Source organism: Schistocerca piceifrons, chromosome 4 (genome assembly GCF_021461385.2).
Source record: "Schistocerca piceifrons isolate TAMUIC-IGC-003096 chromosome 4, iqSchPice1.1, whole genome shotgun sequence".
In the NCBI taxonomy this organism is placed as follows: domain Eukaryota; kingdom Metazoa; phylum Arthropoda; class Insecta; order Orthoptera; family Acrididae; genus Schistocerca; species Schistocerca piceifrons.
The window spans coordinates 576,607,097-576,629,253 of NC_060141.1; the positions used below are offsets into that span (position 1 = coordinate 576,607,097).

General features: G+C 38.5%; 1 protein-coding gene, 1 long non-coding RNA gene and 1 other non-coding gene across 5 annotated transcripts; all 3 read right to left on the minus strand.

Moving 5' to 3' along the window:
* Positions 1-902: 902 nt before the first annotated feature.
* On the minus strand, positions 903-4,951 carry LOC124795305. The gene is made up of 2 exons (XR_007016675.1): positions 1,190-4,951; positions 903-1,047 (listed from the first exon to the last, which is right to left on the minus strand). It is a non-coding gene; the product is annotated as an uncharacterized LOC124795305 (long non-coding RNA).
* Positions 4,952-10,854: 5,903 nt separating this feature from the next.
* Positions 10,855-10,929, minus strand: Trnat-ugu. The gene has a single exon. It is a non-coding gene; the product is annotated as a tRNA-Thr (tRNA).
* Positions 10,930-15,317: 4,388 nt separating this feature from the next.
* Positions 15,318-19,257, minus strand: LOC124794740 (histone-binding protein N1/N2). 3 transcript variants are annotated; one of them, XR_007016603.1, is made up of 2 exons: positions 17,558-19,257; positions 15,318-15,727 (listed from the first exon to the last, which is right to left on the minus strand). XR_007016603.1 is itself a non-coding variant. In XM_047258347.1 (2 exons), exons 1-2 carry the CDS (start codon positions 19,093-19,095, stop codon positions 15,702-15,704), a joined length of 1,140 nt encoding a protein of 379 aa, XP_047114303.1. In that variant the 5' UTR covers positions 19,096-19,257; the 3' UTR covers positions 15,318-15,701. The 3 variants fall into 3 exon arrangements, 2 of the variants coding, with proteins under 2 accessions (XP_047114303.1, XP_047114301.1); XM_047258347.1 differs by having other exon boundaries at positions 17,982-19,257; XM_047258345.1 differs by lacking the exon at positions 15,318-15,727 and having other exon boundaries at positions 17,016-19,112; positions 19,188-19,254.
* Between the last annotated feature and the right edge of the window lie 2,900 nt (positions 19,258-22,157).

Genomic DNA, 22,157 nt, shown 5'->3' on the forward strand with positions numbered 1-22,157 from the left:
TTCCCTTCCCCCTCTGTATCCAATCTGAATCTACACCATGAGCTGATAGAATCTTACACCTTCACCTCTCTTTCTCCATTCTGTCCTTCCCCCCTCTCCTGAAGGCAATACAGTAAAACAAAACATTCTGAACATCTTGATTAATTTATCTTTGGACTGAATCTTTTAGCTCGTTATAAAGCAGTAATCAAAGAAATTTTATACATACTACCTCACTTAATAGACGATGATTAATGACAATTACTGGCACAGATAATTTGTTATCACAGAATGTGCATCTCCGTGCGATTTAGTCAGTAACTGCTTGCTGTAAGCCAGTTGTAGACATGATCAACTAATCTGGGCTGTGTCTGTCAGGGATGAGTTTCAGCCTGCCAGCATTCATATGCTTATGTCATCAGCAAACATTATAGTTTATGAAGAGTCCACTAAAACCACTGGAATGTAGTTTATGTAGAACACTCCATACTTATATTCCTCACTTCTTATTTAGTTTTATTTCTTATCAATATGACCACCTGCACTCTCTTATGAAGGTAAGGGCCAACAACATTTACTGAACACTAATAATCTTCAGTGACAGTGGATTAAAATTGAATGGATGAGTTGAAAAAGGTACACATTCCAAAAACATAAACTTTCGGGAAATAAAAAAAGTTGTTTTTTGAGAAAACTGGTTGTTATACAGAAAAATTTACTATTGTGAATGTGTGTAATTAAGTGTAGCAAGCACATTGCACGTGGTACCTATGTATAAATATTTGTTATATACCATGTTACTGTGTAAATATGTTCAGGAATATGTACCTTTTTCAGCTCAAAGTTTTTAAATGCACAAACTTCATCCGAATTTGTGGATTATGCTAACAAGGTTTCAGAAATAAGCATGTAAAATTAATCAATCTTTGTAAAAAGGCAAAAAATATATTTCAAAACTGTTGGCTACATATATTTACAAAAAAATAATGTTTTCCAATTAAACATTTTTCACTGTTGGACTTCTCATAGTAGACAGTCGCCAATCTTCTTATTCTAGTCGATCAGCAGCTGAAAAAAAGCCTTGTTTGAAAAACATTATAAAAAATGTTCTTTTTCATTTTTACTATCATTATTATTTTTAGTTTTATTTAGTAGTATGCAATACATCTCCCATAAATGTTACTTTAAAATATGTTTTTATTACTCTTACCTTGTAGGTGGATCAGTTGGTCATCATCATCAGCATCTTCATTAACAACTCTTGTATCTCTGGTTGGTCAAGAGAGTCTTTCATCAAAAAAAGGTTGATGCTTATCTGGGATGTAGTGTTTAACTTTCTGGTGATCCTGCAGTTTCTCTTTCTTTATGGGAACCTTTTCCATTGGATATGCCTTGGTGTCAGGAATTTCAACAGTGTTTGTTTTCTTCAGCTTGAAGGTTCATTTTACGGGGTTGTCAATATAGGCGGATGTTTCAACAAACCCTTTTGCATCACTTTTGAAAACGAAGTGTCTGTATGTGCTTATTTTGAAAGGAACTGCTCTGCTTTCTACACTTTTAGGCTGTTTCACAAAGTACTGTGGCCACCAGTTCTTGAATTCCAAAACTAAATCACATTGCATAGTAGTCACTTCGAAAGTAGGCTGTGTTTTCTTCGCACTACCAATCATTGAGTTGTACCGTTCAGGTGAGCAGACACGATCATGTCGCCAGACTTCACGCTTCACTGTGCCAAAAATACGATCACATGGCATAAACCTATGCTCTCTAATGGGATAATACTGATGTACAACCTTGAATCTACTGTTCATGGTCAAGGAGCACAAAAGTCTGCACAGAGCATGATTTCTATTTTGGCCTCCACAAGCATCGCTACATTCTTCCGGAATGTGATGTGCGATAAAATCCAAAACCATTGAACATACATCATTTGGCCCTTTGTTTCCCTCACCTTCTGGGTAGGTATAAAAATAGGCCTTGTCATTTTTTATCTCATAAACACTGAAGACATAGAACCATCGTTTTCTAAGGTAAAATATTTCTTGTACAGGCTGCAGTGGTAGTGGCAGGTTTTGCATATAATCGAAAGCAATTCCCATGACATCAGGCCTGGATTTTGATAGTTCTTTTATTTCCTGCATCTTGTTATAAAAACGCTTAGCACATCTGTTAATCACCATTAATTCAGCAGATGCTACACATTTTGCATTGTTATTAATCATGTTTGATTTAATTTTGATCGTCAGGTCTTCACAAGTACTGCAGACATCGACCTGAGGTCTGTCAAATCAGTAACTAAAGTTTTTCTTGAAATAATCCAAGTAAAACCAATACTTAATTACATTCTTCATGTCAGGAAATTTGTATATGAAAAGTTAATGCATTTTTGCCACATTAAGTTGAGCATCGAGATATGTGACTGGTGTAGATATATAGCGAGCAACATATTTTGGAAATGAATCACTATGTTCATGTACTTTAACTAGATGTGAGGCTGGAACAGCATTAGAACGGTTTTCATGTTTATCTCTCATGTCAATAGGGGATTTCCCAGAGGCCAAAATATGTGTCAACCTAATGACAACTTTGTGTGACTCCGCATGTAGGCTTATGTAAGCATTACGACATACTTCAACTCTGCTTGTCCCTTTCATGGCAACGTACTTGAAAGAGGACTCGTGTGGTTTGGAGTTTTCATTTGATGGCCTGTGCCTTGCAACCTCATACCTCTCAATTAGGCTCATTAACAATGTGTCCTGCTCGTTCTTAGGTCTGCCACTATATAGGGTTTTAGTAATGTTCTCCTTTTCCTCAATACAGAAACTATCCATGCATTCTTCCTACACTTACAGTTAGGGCTGGTTGTTTTGGCTGGAACACGAACGCCTGCTGAAGTTACAAACTCCTCACCACGACGCCTTGCTAACTTTTCCATCTCCCATACATGTTTTTCTTTGTGATGTCTTCCCTTTTTACGTCTTGGTTCACCGCTGTCACTGTATATTGTTGACATTGTTACTTGGTTAAAGTAAACCAAAAACTGATAAACTTCACTAAAGTAATTTTGGCACTGATCGTATCACTTTACACTGTAAACATAACATACATAACCTTAAACAGCTCGTTCATCTGCTACATTACACGCCAAACACATGACTGAGCAGCAAGCACTAGTGCTGTGGTGGGTGTCGCTAGCAGGCTTTGAGTTGAAGAAGGAACATATTCCAGGAATATGTTTCTTCTTCAACTCACTTGTATCTAATTATTGTTGGCAAGCGCATTTGAAGTAGAGGAAGATGTTCTTTTTTATGCTCAATGGATGTCGATATGTCCAAAGAAGAAAATGGCTATCTCAGTTAAATTTGTGGAATGTGTACCTTTTTCAACTCGCCCATTCAATTGTTCATCAGTCCACAAATATTGTAATACAAGGTTTGTACCAAAAGTAAGGTTCCCAATGAGCTACAGCCTCGAGAGAAGGTGCTAGGATAAATCCGACAACAGTGCCGTGTGCAGTGGTTCCCCCACTCCCAAGCTCGCCCGTCTGTGATTCGCTACCTCACTCAGTGTTGGCTTGGCAGCCATCAGAAATGGAAGTATTGATAGCCGCTCCTGCCAAGTGCGAGGCTCAAGCAGTAATCCAATTTCTCCACACAAGGAAGTTACCGCCCGTGGAGATTCATCAGCAACTGACTGAGGTTTATGGTGAAGAATGCATGTCCATTCAGCACAACTGCAAATGACGCAGGGCCTATCCTGAGGGTCACATGGAAGTTCATGATGAATAATGGAGTGGAAGACTGCCAGTGTGATTGTCCAGAAGATCAACAGTGTGCTGCTCACACCCCAAGATCGGAGGATCACTGTCCATGAACTTAATGAACACGTTCCTGAAGCTTCCCAAGGCACAATTGAAAGAACTTGAACAGAAACATTGGGTTATAACAAGGTGTGTGCTCACTGGGTCCCCTGGACAACAATCTCGTCAGTGGCATGACTCCGGTTCACCCCCCACCAAAGAAATTCAAACAAATGCAGTCGGCAGGAAAGCTAATGGCGACTGTGTTTTGGGATCAGAAGGGGGTACTCCTCATCGATTTCATGCAACCTGGGATGACAATAAAGTCAGGCAGATATTGTGAAACATTGACCAAACTCCGACGCGCAATCCAGAATCGCCGGAGAGGATGACTGACGGAAGGAGTAGTGCTTCTTCATGACAACACTTGACCCAACGTCGCTCGTCAAACACAGGAGCTTTCGAAGAAATTTGGGTGGACTGTTATGCCCCATCCCCTGTACAGCCCCCAACGATTATCGTCTCTTCCCCAAGCTAAAGGAACACTTCGGTGGCAAATGCTTCAAGAGCGACAATGAAGTCCGAGCAGAGGTCACATGCTTCCTCAATGGGTTGGTGGGAGACTTCTTCGACTTAGGAATACAAAAGCTGGAGCACCGTCTTCAAAAGTGTGTCAAAACAAATGGAGACTGTGTAGAAAAATAGACAAAAGTGTAAGCTTCTCAACAATGTATAAATTAATTACAATAAACAATGGTTTCTATTTGTAAAAAATATGGGAACCTTGCTTTTGGTACAACCCTAGTATAAGCCAACTTCCAGGTACTTAAATAATGTGCAATAGTTTGTGACTGAAATTGTTATAAGTTAACATAGAGCATCCATTATGAAAACCAAATTGAGTCATTTAACAAGTTCACTTTGAAAATGAATCAGTATTCTGACACAGGCCACAGACTAAAAAACTGGCTGAAATAAGTTAGAAAAGTGAAGTGGGCCAGAAAATGAATCAGTATTCTGTCACAGGCCACAGACTAAAAAACTGGCTGAAATGAATTAGAAAAGTGAAGTGGGCCAGTAGTTACAGTTTTTTTTCTCATTGTCCATGTTTATAGGTGCATATCACCCCCCCCCCCCTTAATCATGGACCTTGCCGTTGATGGGGAGGCTTGTGTGCCTCAGCGATACAGATAGCCATACCATAGGTGCAACCACAACGGAGGGGTACCTGTTGAAAGGCCAGACAAATATGTGGTTCCTGAAGAGGGGTAGCAGCCTTTTCAGTGGTTGCAGGGGCAACAGTCTGGATGATTGACTGATCTGGTCGTGTAACATCAAACAAAACAGCCTTGCTGTGCTGATACTGCAAATGGCTGAAAGCAAGGGGAAACTACAATCGTAATTTTTCCCGAGGACATTCAGCTTTACTGTATGGTTAAATGCTGATGGTGTCCTTTTGGGTAAAACATTCCAGAGGTAAAATAGTCCCCCATTCGGATCTCCGGGCAGGGACTACTCAGGAAGACGTCATTATCAGCAGAAACAAAACTGGCGTCCTATGGATCGGAGCATGGAATGTCAGATCCCTCAATCGGGCAGGTAGGTTAGAAAATTTAAAAAGGGAAATGCATAGGTTAAAATTAGATACAGTGGGAATTAGTGCAGTTCGGTGGTAGGAGGAACAAGATTTCTGGTCAGGTGAATGCAGGGTTATAAATGCAAAATCAAATTACAGTAATGCAGGAGTAGGTTTAATTATGAATAAAAAAGTAGGAACATGGATAAGCTTCTACAAACAACATAGTGAACGCATTATTGTAGCCAAGATAGATACGAAGCCCACGACTATCACAGTAGCACAAGTTTATGTGCCAACTAGCTCTGCAGATGGTAAAGAGATTGAAGAAATGTATGTTGCATTGAAAGAAATTATTCAGATAGTTAAGGGAGACAAAAATTTACTAGTCATGGGAGACTGGAATTAAACTGTCAGAAAAGGAAGAGAAGGAAAAATAGTAGGTGAATATGGAATGGGGGTAAGGAATGAAAGAGGAAGCCACCTGGTAGAATTTTGCACAAAGCATAACTTAATCATAGCTAACACTTGTCCACAGCTCGGGGTCTCGCGGTAGCGTTCTCGCTTCCCGAGCACGGGGTCCCAGGTTCGATTCCCGGCAGGGTCAGGAAGTTTTCCTGCCTCGAGATGACTGGGTGTTCTTGTGTCGTCTTCATCATCATCATCATCATTCATCCCCATTACGGTTGGAGGAAGGCAATTGCAAACCAACTCCACTAGGACCTTGCCTAGCAAGGCGGCGCGGGTCTCCTGCGTCACTCCTCTACACTCTATAAAGGAGTATGGGACTCATCATCATCAGCTAACACTTGTTTTAAGAATCGTGAAAGAAGGTTGTATATGTGGAAGAGGTCTGGAGACACTGGAAGGTTTCAGATAAATTACATAATGGTAAGATAGGTTTTAAATTGTAAGGCATTTCCAGGGGCAGATGTGGACTCTGACCACAATATATTGGTCATGAACTGTAGATTCAAACTGAAGAAACTGCAAAAAGGTGGGAATTTAAGGAGATAGGATCTGGGCAAACTGAAAGAACCAGACGTTGTAGATAGTTTCGGAGAGACCATTAGGGAATGATTGATAAGAACAGGGGAAATAAATACAGTAGAAGAAGAGTGGGTAGCTTTGACAGATAAAATAGTGAAGGCAGCAGAGGATCAAGTAGGTAAAAAGACGAGGGCTAGTAGAAATCCATGGGTAACAGAAGAGATATTGAATTTAATTGATGAAAGAAGAAAATATAAAAATGCAGTGAGTGAAGCAGGCAAAAATGAATACAAATGTCTCAAAAATGAGATCGACAGGAAGTACAAAATGGCTAAGCAGGGATGGCTAGAGGACAAATGCTAGGATGTAGAAGCATGTATCAATGGGGGTAAGACAGGTACTACCTACAGGAAAATTAGAGAGACCTTTGGAGAAAAGAGAACTAACTGTATGAATATCAAGAGCTCAGATGGTAAACCAGTCCTAAGCAAACAAGGGAAAGGAGAAATGTGGATGGCGTATATAGAGGGTCTATACAAGGACTTGAGGGCAATGTCATGGAAATGGTAAAGGATGTAGATGAAGATAGACAGGGGAGAAATGATACTGCATGAAGAATTTGACAGAGCACTGAAGGACAAGTTGAAACACGCCCCGGGGGTAGACAACATTCCATTATAACTATTGATAGCCTTGGGAGAACAAGCCATGACAAAACTCTTCCATCTGGTGAGCAAGATGTATGAGACAGGCGAAATACCCTCAGACTTCTAGAAGAATATAATAATTCCAATCTCAAAGAAAGCAGGTGTCAACAGGCGTGAAAATTCCCGAACTATCAGTTTAATAAGTCATGACTGCAAAATACTAATATGAATTCTTTACAGAAAAATGGAAAAAGTGGTAGAAGCAAACCTCGGGGAACATCAGTTTGGATTCCGTAGAAATGTTGGAACATACAAGGCAATACTGACCCCATCCATAATCTTAGAAAATGGGTTAAGGAAAGGCAAAACCACATTTCTAGCATTTGTAGGCTTAGAGAAAGCTTTTGACAATGTTGCCTGGAACACTACCTTTAAAATTCTGAAGGTGGCAGGGGTAAAATACAGGGAGCGAAAGGCTGTTTATGATTTCTACAGAAACCAGATGGAGTTATAAGAATCGAGGGCATGAAAGTGAAGCAGTGGCTGAGAAAGGAGTAAGACAGGGTTGTAGCCTATCACCGATGTTATTTAATCTGTATAATGAGCAAGCAGTAAAGCAAACAAAAGAAAAATTTGGAAAGGAATTAAAATCTATGGAGAAGAAATTATAACTTTGAGTTTTGCCAACAATATTGTAATTCTGTCAGAGACAGCAAAGGAGCTGGAAGAGCAGCTGAACGGAATGGACAGTGTCTTGAAAGAAGGATATAAGATGAACATCAACAAAAGCAAAACGAGGATAATGGAGTGTTGTTACATTAAATCAGGTGATGCTAAGGAACTAGATTGGGAAACGAGACAAAGTAGTAAATGAGTTTTGCTATTTGGGAAGCAAAGTAACTGATGATGATCAAAGTAGAGAGGATATAAAATGTAGACTGGCAATGGCAAGGAAAGCGTTTCTGAAGAAGAGAAATTTGTTAACACTGAGTATAGATTTAAGTGTCAATAAGTATTTTCTTAAAGTATTTGTATTGAGTGTAGCCATGTATGGAAGTGAAACATGGACGATAAATAGTTTAGACAAGAAGAGAATAGAAGCTTTTGAAATATGGTGCTACAGAAGAATTCTGAAAATTAGATGGGTAGATCATGTAACTAATGAGGTGGTACTGAATAGAATGGGGGAGAAGAGGAATTTGTGGCACAACTTGATCAGAAGAAGGGATTAGTTGGTAGGACATGTTCTGAGGCATCAAGGGATCACCAATTTAGTATTGGAGGGAAGCATGGAGGGTAAAAATCGTAGAGGGAGACCAAGAGGTGAATACACTAAGCAGATTCAGAAGGATGTAGGTTGCAGTAGTCACTCAAAGATGAAGAGGCTTGCACAGGATACAGTAGCATGGAGAGCTGCATCAAACCAGTCTCTGGACTGAAGAGCACAACAACAACACAACCGAGTATTTAAACATGTCTTGAGCCACTGAATAATTAAAAAACCATCTTAACGATGGTTCTAACAAATCGAAACAAGATTTTGATACTTTGCTACAAATGTCATAAAAGCCAAATCTAAAGATTTTCGTAATTTCCTTAGAGGATTTTTTTTGTGAATTAACACTTAATACATTGTTGGACAATTACCTCAAACAACATATTCAATAATACATACATGAAACAAAAATTTTAGACTACTTGGTTACAAAAAGACCCCAATCTTTTTGAGTGTGTCACCAATGAGAAATGGATTACCGAAAATGATGCCATTACTTGAACGATTGTCACCAAAGAGAAAAAGGTCATCAAGAAAGCTAAAATAGTATTTGTATTTGGGCAAACTGTGACAGACACTCACATCCTTCTTAAAAGACGAACTCAAAACAGTTCAAATCTGAAAAAGCAGAAAAGTTGTGGCAGTAAACCAAAGACATTATAAGTCACCATCTACATACTAAATAAAGTAATACGAGGTGGAAAAGTTCCACCTAGGTTTAATGGTACCACACAGAGAAATGCAGAAATAGCCAATTGGTATAGACTGTTGCACGGCCTGCCCTTATAAATTATTTACATCCACATATAGGAAGTAATTCAAATCGTCAAATGCCTTGTACTACTACTCACTCATTTGTGGGTAATTTGCCTTCGGGTACCTAAGCACACACTAGCAGTCCTTTGCATTTGAAAAAGAGCAATATGTTTGATGCTGACACATGTTTGTTTTAATATCGAATCCCACAGAAGCCATGGTGTGGTGTAACAGATGGCAGGATCCAGAGTGTACGTGCATCCGTCCAGAATTTCCTGTTACAAAGGAGACCATGTGCTTGAAAAATGGCACAGGTAATTTAATAGCAACTCATACAAATGGAAGAGTCTACAACAATTACCATATTCAGATACTGCCAAAATATCTATCAGAATATCTGAGGGACTTATGATCAGATGTAAACTCAATGAAAGGATCCAAAACTTCCATTCAGTCTCTCATGAACATATTTTGGTGAAGCTGAAGATAAGAGAGAGAAAAATTAAACTCCATATTTAAGAATGTATTCATGTATGAGGATACTGCCATGCCAGCGTTTGCATTGCAGACTCATAAATGAGAATTATTAATATAAACACACCTGGTACTCAAAACAACAGCAAGCAAGGCACCAGTTGCTGGGATTGCAATTAAAATTTACATTGAATATGCCACAGAATTAGTCACTTTTGTAGTGCATATTCATTGAGAAACTTCTTTAAGCTGTAATTGGGAAGCTCGTGGAGTGAACTGTAAGGCATTATTGAAAAATAGTGGAGATTACTCTTGTTTACAAAAATGGTAAGAGAATGGATGCACTGACCATTATCATTGAAGGTGACCAATATCATTGAAGCACATCTGTTGTAGGATCTTACCATTTATTCTAGGTGCATGTTATGACATTCATTGAGAAGCTTCTGTCAGCAAGATGGATTCAGGAAAAATCTCTTCATGCGAAACACAGCTAGCTTATTCACACAAGCTTCCTTGCAAACAGCAGATGCATATTAATAGTTGACTCTGTTTTTCCTGATTTCCGTACAGTGTTCAACATTGCACTGCACTGGCAACTAATACTCAACATACAGTCATATAGTCAAACAATTGCCACAAATAAGCTTTCCCAAAAATAGACACCCCCCCCCCTCACACACATACACACTCTCTCTCTCTCTCTCTCTCTCTCTCTCTCTCTCTCTCTCTTGTGGCCTATAGCTTATTTGCAACAGTCTTTTTGTTGTGTCTATCTGCAACTGAGAATCTCTGCTCTATGGTGAGTAGCAACTTTCCTTTTAATAATATTGGTACAATCATGTAGAGTATCTTCATGGTTAGGCCACTGACTCAATAAATATTTGGCTTGGCAGTATATTGGACTGAGAATATTCGGCAGAAACAATGGCAGCATAGCATATGCAGCAAGGAAGCAGAATACGACATCTAATATTTTCAATATCATCCATGACTCATTACTCAGATAGTGCTAGCTCCCTCTCAAATCATTTGCTGATGATCCTGTTGTCTACAGGACGGTATATTGTCCAACAATCATAAGGAAATGTAGAAAGACTTGGACAAAATTTTCACTTGGAGTAATGAATAGCAGCTCTCTATAAATGTGGGTAGGTGCAAGATAATTCCTCTAACAAAGAGAGAAAACAATTGCAAGATTTACTTATATGGATATGGTGTCTGTTCTTTCAGACATGTCCAAAAGAACAGACACCACTGATGACCTGCAGCAATCTAGAACGAAATTAGAATTATGTCAATACCTTCAGCTGCTGACAGGCATTGATGTATATCAATGGGGACAGGTGAAAATGTGTGCCCTGATCGGGACTCGAACCCGGGATCTCCTGCTTACATGGCAGATGCTCTATCCATCTGAGCCACCAAGGGCACAGAGGATAGCGCGACTGCAGGGACTATCTCGCACACACCTCCCGTGAGACCCACATTCTCACCTTGTATATCCACACACTACATTCATAGTGTCCCATCCCAACACACTCATTACTCGTGGAAGACATTCTTACCAAGTCCCGTAAGAGTTTGGGGAATGTGTGTGCACCTGCACAGGAGGAGGAGGTCATGGCCGGTATTGCCAGAACAATATACTTATATGGATATGCTGTCTGTTCTTTCGGACATGTTTGGGCACACATTTTCACCTGTCCCCATTGAGATATATCAGCACCGGTCAGCAGTTGAAGGTATTAATATAATTCAAATAATTGCAAGACTGACAAACATTTGTAACATGTCACTGAGATGTTCCAAGAAGCAATAATAAATGCTGTGAAAACAGTATCAGAAATGCAAATGGATAACTTAGTTATATCCAAAAGGTTCTAGGAAAGGGTACTACATTTGTAAATAAATCACATACAAAACACTCATACATTCAATTCTAGAATACTGACCCAGGTCTCTACATGTGTACTATGATTGTGACAGGGCAGTACAGTTCATTCAAAATTATAACAGATGCCTGGAAAACTTAAATTGGACTCTTTCAGAGAACCATTATGTGAGGAAGACTTTTCTGTCACCACAGCATACCTTGTGTAAGGTTCTTAAGAATAAGGCAAGAGGGGGTTGGTAACTTCTTACCAGAAGCATTTAGGCGGCAGACCACACAGCATATGCTACAATTGAGTGTGATAATTTCTCACTGACATGTGTGGGGAACAGCCCTCTCTCATAAAAGTCTTGGATCTCACAGTTACACATTCTGCAGAATGTTTCATCCACAGCTTGTCGCACCATTCAAAAGAGTGATATGAATTTCTCATCAGTGTGAGAAGCATTCTAAACAATATGCATGTTGATACCCTAAATTGGAAACAAATTCTTGTGACTTATGCCCCCCTGATTTTCACATTCATTCTGTTAGTTCATCTACTGTTCCTTATTATTTTGTGTTACTGTGTTATCATCATCCCATTTTGTTCCTTTTTTTCCCCCCTTCCTACAGGTGTCTTCAAGGCAGGAAGGATTCGCCAGTCACATCCAGTAATGGTTAATGAAGTTTGTGTGATCGAGTTCAAGTAGTTTTACCATATTTAGTTAAAGAATATTTTTCTTTCCAAGAGGTAATGTTTAACAGTATTGGAAATTCCTGGATGGAACAATATGTTATGTTTTGCAAAATGTTAGGTGTTTGAAAGGAACAGTTGGCAGAAAAAAATCATATCTGTAACACTTGCCCAATTTGAATTGTGTTGTTTTATGCTGAGTTGACTGTAGTCATTCCTTTCCTATTCCATTCACAAATGGAACAAGGAAAAAATCGACTGTCAATATGCTGCCATATGGGCCCTAATTTCCTCTATCTTGTCTTTGCGGTCCTTGCACAAAATGTACACTGGCAGCAATAAAATCACTCTCCAGTCAGCTTCAAATGATTGTCTCTTAAATTACCACTATCTGGTGCCCTGAATCAGGCAATGAATAGTTTTTGTTGCCTCATCCAAGTGCAAACTGTTCCTCGGCATTTAAGAAGAGAGAGAGAGATATTTTAAAATGTATTGACTTTATGTGCCAGATTTATTTCATTCAGTCTGTGGATCTCACAATGCAAAATAATTTCTTTACTCTTCCACTTTTCCGTCAGTATTGTAAGTGCTATCCCCTCAGTCACAGTCTGATTACATTAAAGACTTTAAATATTGCATAAAAATAAGTTTCTGTAACTGCTTGAATAGTCTCTTGTCCCTTTCCGACATACAGCAACCAAGTAATTCAGTCATTGGGGACATATTGGCGAAAGTCTGTAAGATTGCCCACCTTGTATACCCTGCTGTCTGTGTTTATTTAGTATATAATCATTCAGCATATTTCCCACAATGCTGACGAGTCATTACTGTCAGTGCAGCTTTTTATAACAGCCATGAATGTGGTTGGAAAAGTAATGTTGAAAGCAGCAAACAGAAAAGAATTTAGAAACATTTTTATAGGTCTTTTTCACCACTGAAGTGTCAACTTCTGATCTTTATAGTCCTCTTTTACACTACTTATTTCATTGATTCTTTCTCAGTACTACTACATTTTTCTTGCAAGATTCCAGCTGCACTCTTTCAGCAATCTTTCTTCAAGACTGGAACAAACTATTCAGATAAGCTGAAACTGAAATGCAATGAATACTTAGTGACAGCTGAAAAATTTGTGCTCGACTGGGATTCGTAAATGACCTATTATTTCCAAACACTACTACCAGCTGCTCTTCAGACATACCCCTTAGCAGATATTCTAAACGATGAGCAAAAAATGCAGCAGTTTAGAATAATCAAAATGTCACCATTTTGGATGCGCGAAGAAAAGTGCAAGACCAATTTCTCTTGAAGGGCTGCAGAAATGAGCAGCAGTTTGCTTCGTCCACACCACCATCTGGCAGTGGTGCAATGCTAAAGAAATTGGATATACATATGGGAGGAGCAAGCAGAAATCTCTATACAACTACTCAGATTTACATCGTCTGTAATGCCCTTATGTCAATTCAGGCAAATGCCAAATACTTCCATTCCCCATTCTTTTATTACCAAGATTCTGCCACCTGTAATAACGATTCACCCTTTGTGGAAGCCTGTGTGTGGTGGAAAGCAGTCTTCCTCCACTCTCCTCTCTAGCAGACCTAAAGCAGGTGAATGTGTTTCTAGCAATTGGCTCTTTTTAGTACAAAGCCACTTGGAAATCAACTTCAGTCATGCTGCAGTGTCAAGCTCAAGAAAGGTGGATATGTTTTGGGTAATAGATGTTATCTGGGTAAGTTTTTGCAGAGTTTGCAGTTCCTGTGAGCAGACTTAACTAGAAGTTAAATATTTATTTTTCCTCAAAAGCACATTCCATACTTATATGTACAAGGATAGAATTGTGAAAACAGTTTAAATTACATTCACTGAGTGCACGCATTATGCAGCTCTGTTTTTGTATGGATTCTCAGGTTCAAACTTGTGCTATGTTGACATTGAATGGACTGCTGATAAATAATAGTGTATCAATTTGAGGACTTACGTATAAACAGTTTAATCTTGTGGTTTCATCATTATTCAAATGTATATTTCCATTGGAGCACTATGTATTAACCACATACTAATATGCCATCTCCCACGAGGCTGCCAACGGCCAGGGCAGAGCCTTGTCCGACGATGTCGACTGACATGGCCTGGTGGTGAAACGTCCATCACTATCCAATCAGCAGTCAAATTGTTAAACATATTAACATGAAGTTAATGTCTACATGGTTGGCTCTAGAAAGCATCACTTGCCAATGATATAAAATATTTTGAAATTTAAAATATGGCCAAAATGTGTCTCATAAACAAAATCATCTTGAAACAAAACAAACAGCGTTCATTAATGGATGTTATTGCACAGCAACACTGAATGCCAAGGCTGTCAGTATTTAAGAGACAATTGTAGCCTTTAGTTTTCAACCAGCATTGCCCTAAACAGCCTACAGGTCAAGAAAATGTGAACAAAATGACACCATTTAGACTTTGCATGTTAAATAATATGCACAACCAAAATAAGTGATATGCCATATGATTCTAGCTTTCAAACTGTTTGCGAAAAACTCTGAAGACATATCGTCCACCTGACTCTGCGAGCATACGTTACACACACACACACACACACACACACACACACACACACACACACACACACAATTTGGTAAAGATGGGGAAGGGAACTGGCAACATTTTCCGCAATTACCGTATCAGCATTCATCTATCATACAGTGGAAAAAAAATTGGTTGCCCAATGGAAATTTGAGCCCCATTCCATCCCAAATACAACTGTTGCCCATAACATCACTTAGTTTCATGTGAGCAAGTAAGTAAAGTTAATTTGATTTACATTTAGTTAAATCTAACTGGCATCATTTTCACAATGCATAATTGCTTCTTTGTTAGTTCTCCCTCATTAATCATCACTCTCACATTCAGCTTTCACTATTCCCACTTCCATTTTGTTCCAACTGCACTCTCCCTTTTAGTCCAACAGCACTCATTTCTATGCATATTTCAATGATTAGTTCAAGACCACGAGTTCTTTCATTTGACTTGTCTCCCAACTCAGCATACAACAGTTGCTGTTAAAGAAAACTTTACCATTCTTCTTCTTCTCCTCTTCTACAAAGACACAAATGACAACCTTTTTTAAGTAGCAAACTTTTCTCCCTCCCCCCCCCCCCTTCCCCACCCGTGCTTCCTAATCAAGTGGACATATAAGTAATGTTTGATAATTTCCACAATGTGCTCACTATAATTGATCACACACAGGAAATACAAATTTGCCTTTTATTAGTTCTCTACATCAGAAATGAGGAAACACATTCAGAACAGAATACACAGCTATGAAACTTTTCTGCACAATTATATCCCACACAAAACTGATACAAAAATAAAACATTTGCACCTGAAGTAGAGCCCTAAGGACAGAAACTGTACACCTGCCTTTAATATTTTATTTTTAAGTGTATCAAAAATTGTAATTAGAAAATTACTATAAAAATAATGAACATCATTCACGTTAATTGATACAGCAGCTTCCAATATAAGTGCAATTTACAATCTACTGTACTTCACATACTGCAACATTCTGCTTAAAGCTTTCCCTTGCCAGTGATATATAAGATGTGGATAAACTGACAAATTAATGCCTCTCCCATCATTCACTTTCAGGATCAGATCTCCCTGTAACAAATATACAATTATATTGCTTAGAAAGTACAGGCACACGTCTCGTTAGCAGAGAAAAATATGTTACAGAATATTTATATCAGTCAAAGAGCTTGGAATCCTATATCAGCAGTCCGGAATAAGCAACACAAACAAAAACAATTCTCCACATTTGATTTAGGTAGTACAAATATACAAGCCACATATGATAACAAAATTCAAATAACTAAACTAAACTTTCACACTACTGTGGCTGCGTGATAGCATATTATGATACTGGGTGGTATCAGATCCCCGTTCCCCGAAATTTTGTTTGTTGTAACAGATTGACCATTAGCATAGCTCATGGTCTAGGTTAGGTTGGAAGGTGATAACATAATTAACAATTGACAAGGCCAATGAACATGAATGCTACATAATCATGGTTCTAACAGACTGACCTGTCCGTAGCATACTTTAATGTTTACATTTATGCCATAAGTAATGCACTTTTCATAACAAAAATGAAAACTACTGGTAAATTCAGCAACCCTGTATCAGATTATACACATCTCCAGTAAGTACGTCAATGCATGTTGTTTACCTAGAGGCTTAATGACCTACGATAAATGGAAGAGGGGTGGGGTCGGGGTGGGGGGGACAGGTCCAATGTGGAACTTGTGCCATGAATTTTAGTGTCAATAAAAGTTGGAAATTAATGTCTCACTTCAAGATAGTCCATAGAGGCTAATCCTAACAGTGTATGATATGCCATTTTTTCTCTCCATGTTATATTGTAACAAATGTGTCACAGTACCTTTAATTTTTCTCAACAGTGCACTGGTGTGTTCTAACATATACAACACTACACTAACAAATGTAAGGATAACAGTCCACAGGATGTGTGCCCTAATCTCAACCAGGTCTACATTTTTACACTACCTCAATTCGTTAAATATGTCCAGTTGCAATCTAATTCAGAACTCAATTTAAACTCTAGCACTGACATTAGGCCTACTGGCTCTAGGGGTTAATTCTCAGAACACAGAAAGAAAGATACCATCCCCAACGAACATTTACACTGATAATCTAATGTTGAAATCAATGCTACGTGGCAGCTACTTCTTTTATAGTACACCATGGATATTCACATTCAAAGACCCATTTCCATGTTAACTCAAAGTTGGCATATTTTTAAGAGAAAAATAAAATATAAAAACATACGAAATGTTTGCTGTTCCTATTTTTCTCCCTGCATGCATAAGTAAATATACTTTACAAGAAATTTACCACTCTTCACAGCTCCAAAGTGATCTTGCACAAATTTAAAAAGGTTTACAAATTAGCTTTATTTGCCCATTAAAAAAGTACATTTCATATGTTTTCATCCAATTTGGGTTTCTCATGAAGTTAACATGCACGAGACCTGACAAGTTTCTTCAGTCAGTCAAATACCAATGAAATGTCTAAACACACACACACACACACACACACACACACACACACACACACACACACACACACCTTATGAAAATAAATACACACTCAACTTCTTCACAGAAAATAATATCAAAATTCCATCTGTAGTCACCCTAGTTAGTAAAGAGATGCACTTAGAAAGTGCTGATATTGCGAAGTAAAAGTACTAGACCTATGAATGCAATGCCCATTTGATGTAGACTATTCCTAGGGATGAGATTTTTGTCAGTCTGCTCATATCAGTTTCACTATGTAAGCTTACAGTATGCAGATAGTCAACATGTGATCTTGGATATGATTAAATTATGATCGACACTGACATTAAAATAAACTTCACCTCTTGGCAAGATACAATTAATAGAGTCCTAGATCTGTTTACTAACTCACCAAACATTCTGAATGTAATGTTAAGTTCTATAAACATTTAAGTCATCCAATCTACTACATATAACCCAACTGCCAAGACAATCACTTTCCTTTAAATTACAATTTTAACAAGTATGTGCCATATTTAACCCACGTCTTGACAGAGAGTAACCAATGTTCTTTGTTTTGAACAAAAATACAGTACCATACGTATTTCGCACCAAAAAAAAGTTAAACCAGCATTTGAATTTCAGTCCTAAGAATGTTTCAATAATCGTAAGGTCAAATGCTGATTTCGTTTTGTGCATTACGTGATGTACAGTCCTCTACTCGGTATGGCAATAACAGGGATTGGAGTCTCTTCAAATTAACGTGGATTACACTAGATCTTGCTCAGGTTCTGTTTTACTCCTTTTACTATCTGACATATCCAAGTCCAACTTACGCTTCTTCCTCACTAAATGAGTGATATTGGACACCGGCTTTGATTCAGTGGATGAAGCTGATGTTGATAACGATGCAGACGAAGTACCAGCCTGACCAGAACTTCCCTGCTGATCTTCACAGCGCTTCTCAAACATCGCCTTCAATGTTTCATTTTTGAAGTCTTTCATATCCTGAATTTTGTCTTTAATCTCAGGCAGTAAAGCCTTTATTTCTGTGATTTCACCGTCTATAGTATAAAATGCATCAGATTTGGATTCTTCCGCCACTTCACTGCCACTGTCCTTTCTCTGCTCCAGGATTTTAATTCTTTCTTCCAGCACCTCAACAGCTTCGGAAAAGTACTTTATAGATTCGTCGAAATTGCTTGCAAGTGAATGAGCTAAGCCTAGCTGGTACAATGTTTCCGCTACACACCTATCATCGGTTTTGAGAAGTTTCTTTCTAATTTCCAAACATCTATTTATATCTTCTATAGCTGAAGTATAGTTTTCAGATTCTAAACCAATCTCGCCCAAATACATGTGTACTTCTGCAAGTTTAAGTTTAATGTTTTGGTCGTTGTCAGCTTGTCTCTGAAAAATAATTTTCACGAGTTCCAACATTTCCCACGCCAATTTCAGATTACTCACTGTCTCAGCATCATCGTCATCTTTCTCACCATCAACCTCTACATTATCCTCGCTACCAACAGGTTCGCTATCTCCAGTGGGAGCATTATCCGCAGCAGTATCTTCTACTTTCTCATTTTCATGTTTTGCAGATTCCTCCTTCTCACAATTATCTTCCGCACCAGCTTCTTGTTCCTCCTGCTCGTTCTCTTCCTCTTCATCGTCACGTTCTTCAACAGCATCGCCTAGCACACCGTTCTCTTCTCTTGCGAGGCCGAGTAACGCTTTTCCGTAACTGAAATAGGCATCCCCACACTCATTTGCAGCTTCACCATACACTTCAGCCAATAGTTCACACGCAGTTGCCAGACATCCCACTGCTTCGAAGTAATCTTTAACGAGGTAATGCCTTTTGCCCTGAGCAAGAAGCATAAACGCCTTTTCCTTGGGGCTCATATCTTCTTCCTTCTTCTCGACAGCTGTATTATCTGTATTCGTCTCCATCTTCAACAGGGCAGGGCCTATAACAAGTCGTACGCGTTACAATACGAAACTTTCACTACACTGAATCAAGAAATCATATCATTTCTACTGACCGCCTTTTACGCACTAGACACTTTGAATTACTGTATTTCACTTGCACCCCGCGGATCTTTTGGCGGCAAATCAAAGATTCTTAAGCACACCAACACGGTTGCCAACAGCAATCAGTAGGATTCCCATTCACACTTGAAACTTGCCAACATAACCTACAACCTCATTGCATATGCTACCGCGTCGCACCGCAGAGGATAATTAACTTCCGATTGAATTGTCAATATTGTGTCAAATAAAATTTGAAATTCATACGAGAAATTAAGCTTCGAATTTTACCTACAGTATTCAGCTTACGTATTAGCTCATACTTAAAAAAGCACCTATTTAACATTTCACTTAAACAGTGCTACAGCGAAGTTCCGCATACTTTCTGTTGCAGCTGCGAGAATAGTATTTCTAATAGCGACCGATAACCTACATATACATAATATGAAACACCAATAATCGTCCAAACCATTAACTGAAATGTACCGGGCAGTTAATTAGCTACTGTTATGGCACGATTCATACTACATTCCTACCACTTTCTACTACTCGCAGTTATAATTAGACTGATAACTAAACTGATGGATTCCACCTACTTTATTATTTAACTGTAACCCTATCTGGAGTATTCAGTAGCGAAAAATAACTGACAGTTATTTATAAACGTTAAAAATAACGGTAATAATAAATAGCTGTAACCGTGATAACAGTTAGTTCAAAAAAATCGTTTGTCCAATCCATAGAGTAAATATCTCTGGAGTGAGCATTGCGTTCTGCTCATGTTGTCAACATTAAACCAGGATTGTCACGTGTTTTCGGGACTTCGCAGTGTTTGTATGCTTTCTGCAGCGTTTGAAGTTTATAATATCAAGAGTTTTTTTTTTTGTGTTTCACCGTTTGTTGATAGTGTAATAGCGAGGGTGAATTACTGTTGTTGCTACGGATGCAAAGAAAAATATGTGAAAGGAGGGATAGTAACTTTTCATGGGTACATACCATGTAGCTCCAATTATAGTTATCATATTAGTAAGAGACACTGTATATGTTTAAAAATTTCGAGACGCCTTATAATTAAGGCTTGATTCTGTAGACCTATTTTTCTACGATTTTATGACTATAAAACAGATATTACGGCTTGTACAAAAGCTTACAAACAGTCGCTTCCTCTCGTAAATTTGCTAGTGGAACAGGAAAGGGAAAGGTTAGTTGTTTCAGTAAATACTGTCTTCCATACATTTATCAGTGACTTGTCGATTATGTATATAGATTACTCAGTCTACTATTTATTTAATAAACTGCGAGCAAGTACTTAAAATGCGTTAAATAAATACCTCAAAGTGCCACCAGTAAGAAAAATTGTGCTTTAGGTCGCAAAAAAAAAACGAGAAAATAAATACGCAGAAATACAAGAAAAAAGGACGAATTAGCAGGGATATAATCAGTAATGTGTGGTAAATTCGGTGTTTTTCGGACACTTGCAAAAGTACTAGCGTACTGTCAAGTCGTTTTGCAGGACTATCACTGCAAAAATGTACGTCAGGCTCTGTAATACTATAAAGTGCCGTATCATACCGAAAACTACCAAATATCGAGTGCATCTGAACCATGACACCTATCGCAAAGAAGCAGAATGTAATACCACTTGCCTATAAAAGTTACGTAGCTGGTTTATTCCCGGTATCAAATGGATACTGTTAAAATGTCTGCGCAACATATAGAAATAATACACGACACGTTCGAAAAGAATCCGTCTGTACTAGGGATGTAGTGACATTCTAAATATACAGGCCGCTATACGGACAAACACACGACGTCTCGAGATCACGTGACCAGGCCGGCAATGTATGTTGACAACACAAAATCTGTTCTGCTCATGTGAATGCTCACTTCAGAGATATTTGCTCTATGGTCCAACCTCTACCCTCACGCAATTAAAGTCACTTGAAATCACGTGATCTCAACTCGCATCCTCAGCTGTTCTTTCGCGGTAACTGCGATCTTCGCAAAATGATTTTCAACTGCTTTTACGCGCGATGTGCTCATATAAAAAGCGGTAAGTTATATGTGCGAATCATGGAGGCCAGTCCACATTGACATGTAATGGAATCAACTGATTTGCAAGTGGCGAGAATAGCTTGAATATTAGAGAAGGACTACTGAAGTGCAAAACAACACAAGGAAGATGCGTGGGTTCGAAATAAATGTCATTACGTGGTACAGTTACAAGATGCCATCACATCTCGTGAAAATTTGGTTTATGGTTAACTTTAGTTGCTAGTCCAGTACAAATTTTTGTAAATTAGTCATATCTCCCTCAATACCTATCCCTTAAAGATATAGAGCTTTACATGTTGTATTTGGCTTTTGGTAGTGCAAGCGCCTTATACCGAGATTAGCTAGTGAAACCACGTAAATGTTGACCACTGATGCTTGCAAAATAGTTTCACACACAATTCAGAGAGCTGCTTAGCAATAAATAGGTCTGGCACAGATATATATTTAAAGAAACAACTTGCAATATCTGAAGTTTTCAGTGCATTTCCGTATATAACACTAAAAATGCCTCACAACATACAAAGAAATTACACCTACTAAATCTATCTGAATTCAGACTGCTGTCTCACTGCTTCCATTAATTTGTCGTCATTTACTATAAATTTTAACAAAAGAAACATGAAACGAAACTATTTATAACAATTAAAGAACAATAAACAACTAATATCAATCACAGAAACTACGATGAAACAAGATACAGAGATCTGCCCATGTCAGTGTATTGGAAGGAAATGAGCTTGTGGGTCACGTGATCAGCAATGGACTGATGACATTACCTATTAAAACTTTCCTCCAGGGAAACCTTGATGGATCTGTGGCATGAGGGGATGGCCAGTGTCGATGCCGATATTTTTGTGGAAAGTTTTGACGGGACATGACGTGACAGCCAGTCAGTCTTGTAATTGACTTCCTCGAGAAGACTCTTGTAG

Excerpts from the sequence above, each read along its gene's own strand:
- LOC124794740 (XM_047258345.1), bottom strand. The coding sequence starts at position 19,095 with ATGGAGACGAATACAGATAATACAGCTGTCGAGAAGAAGGAAGAAGAT.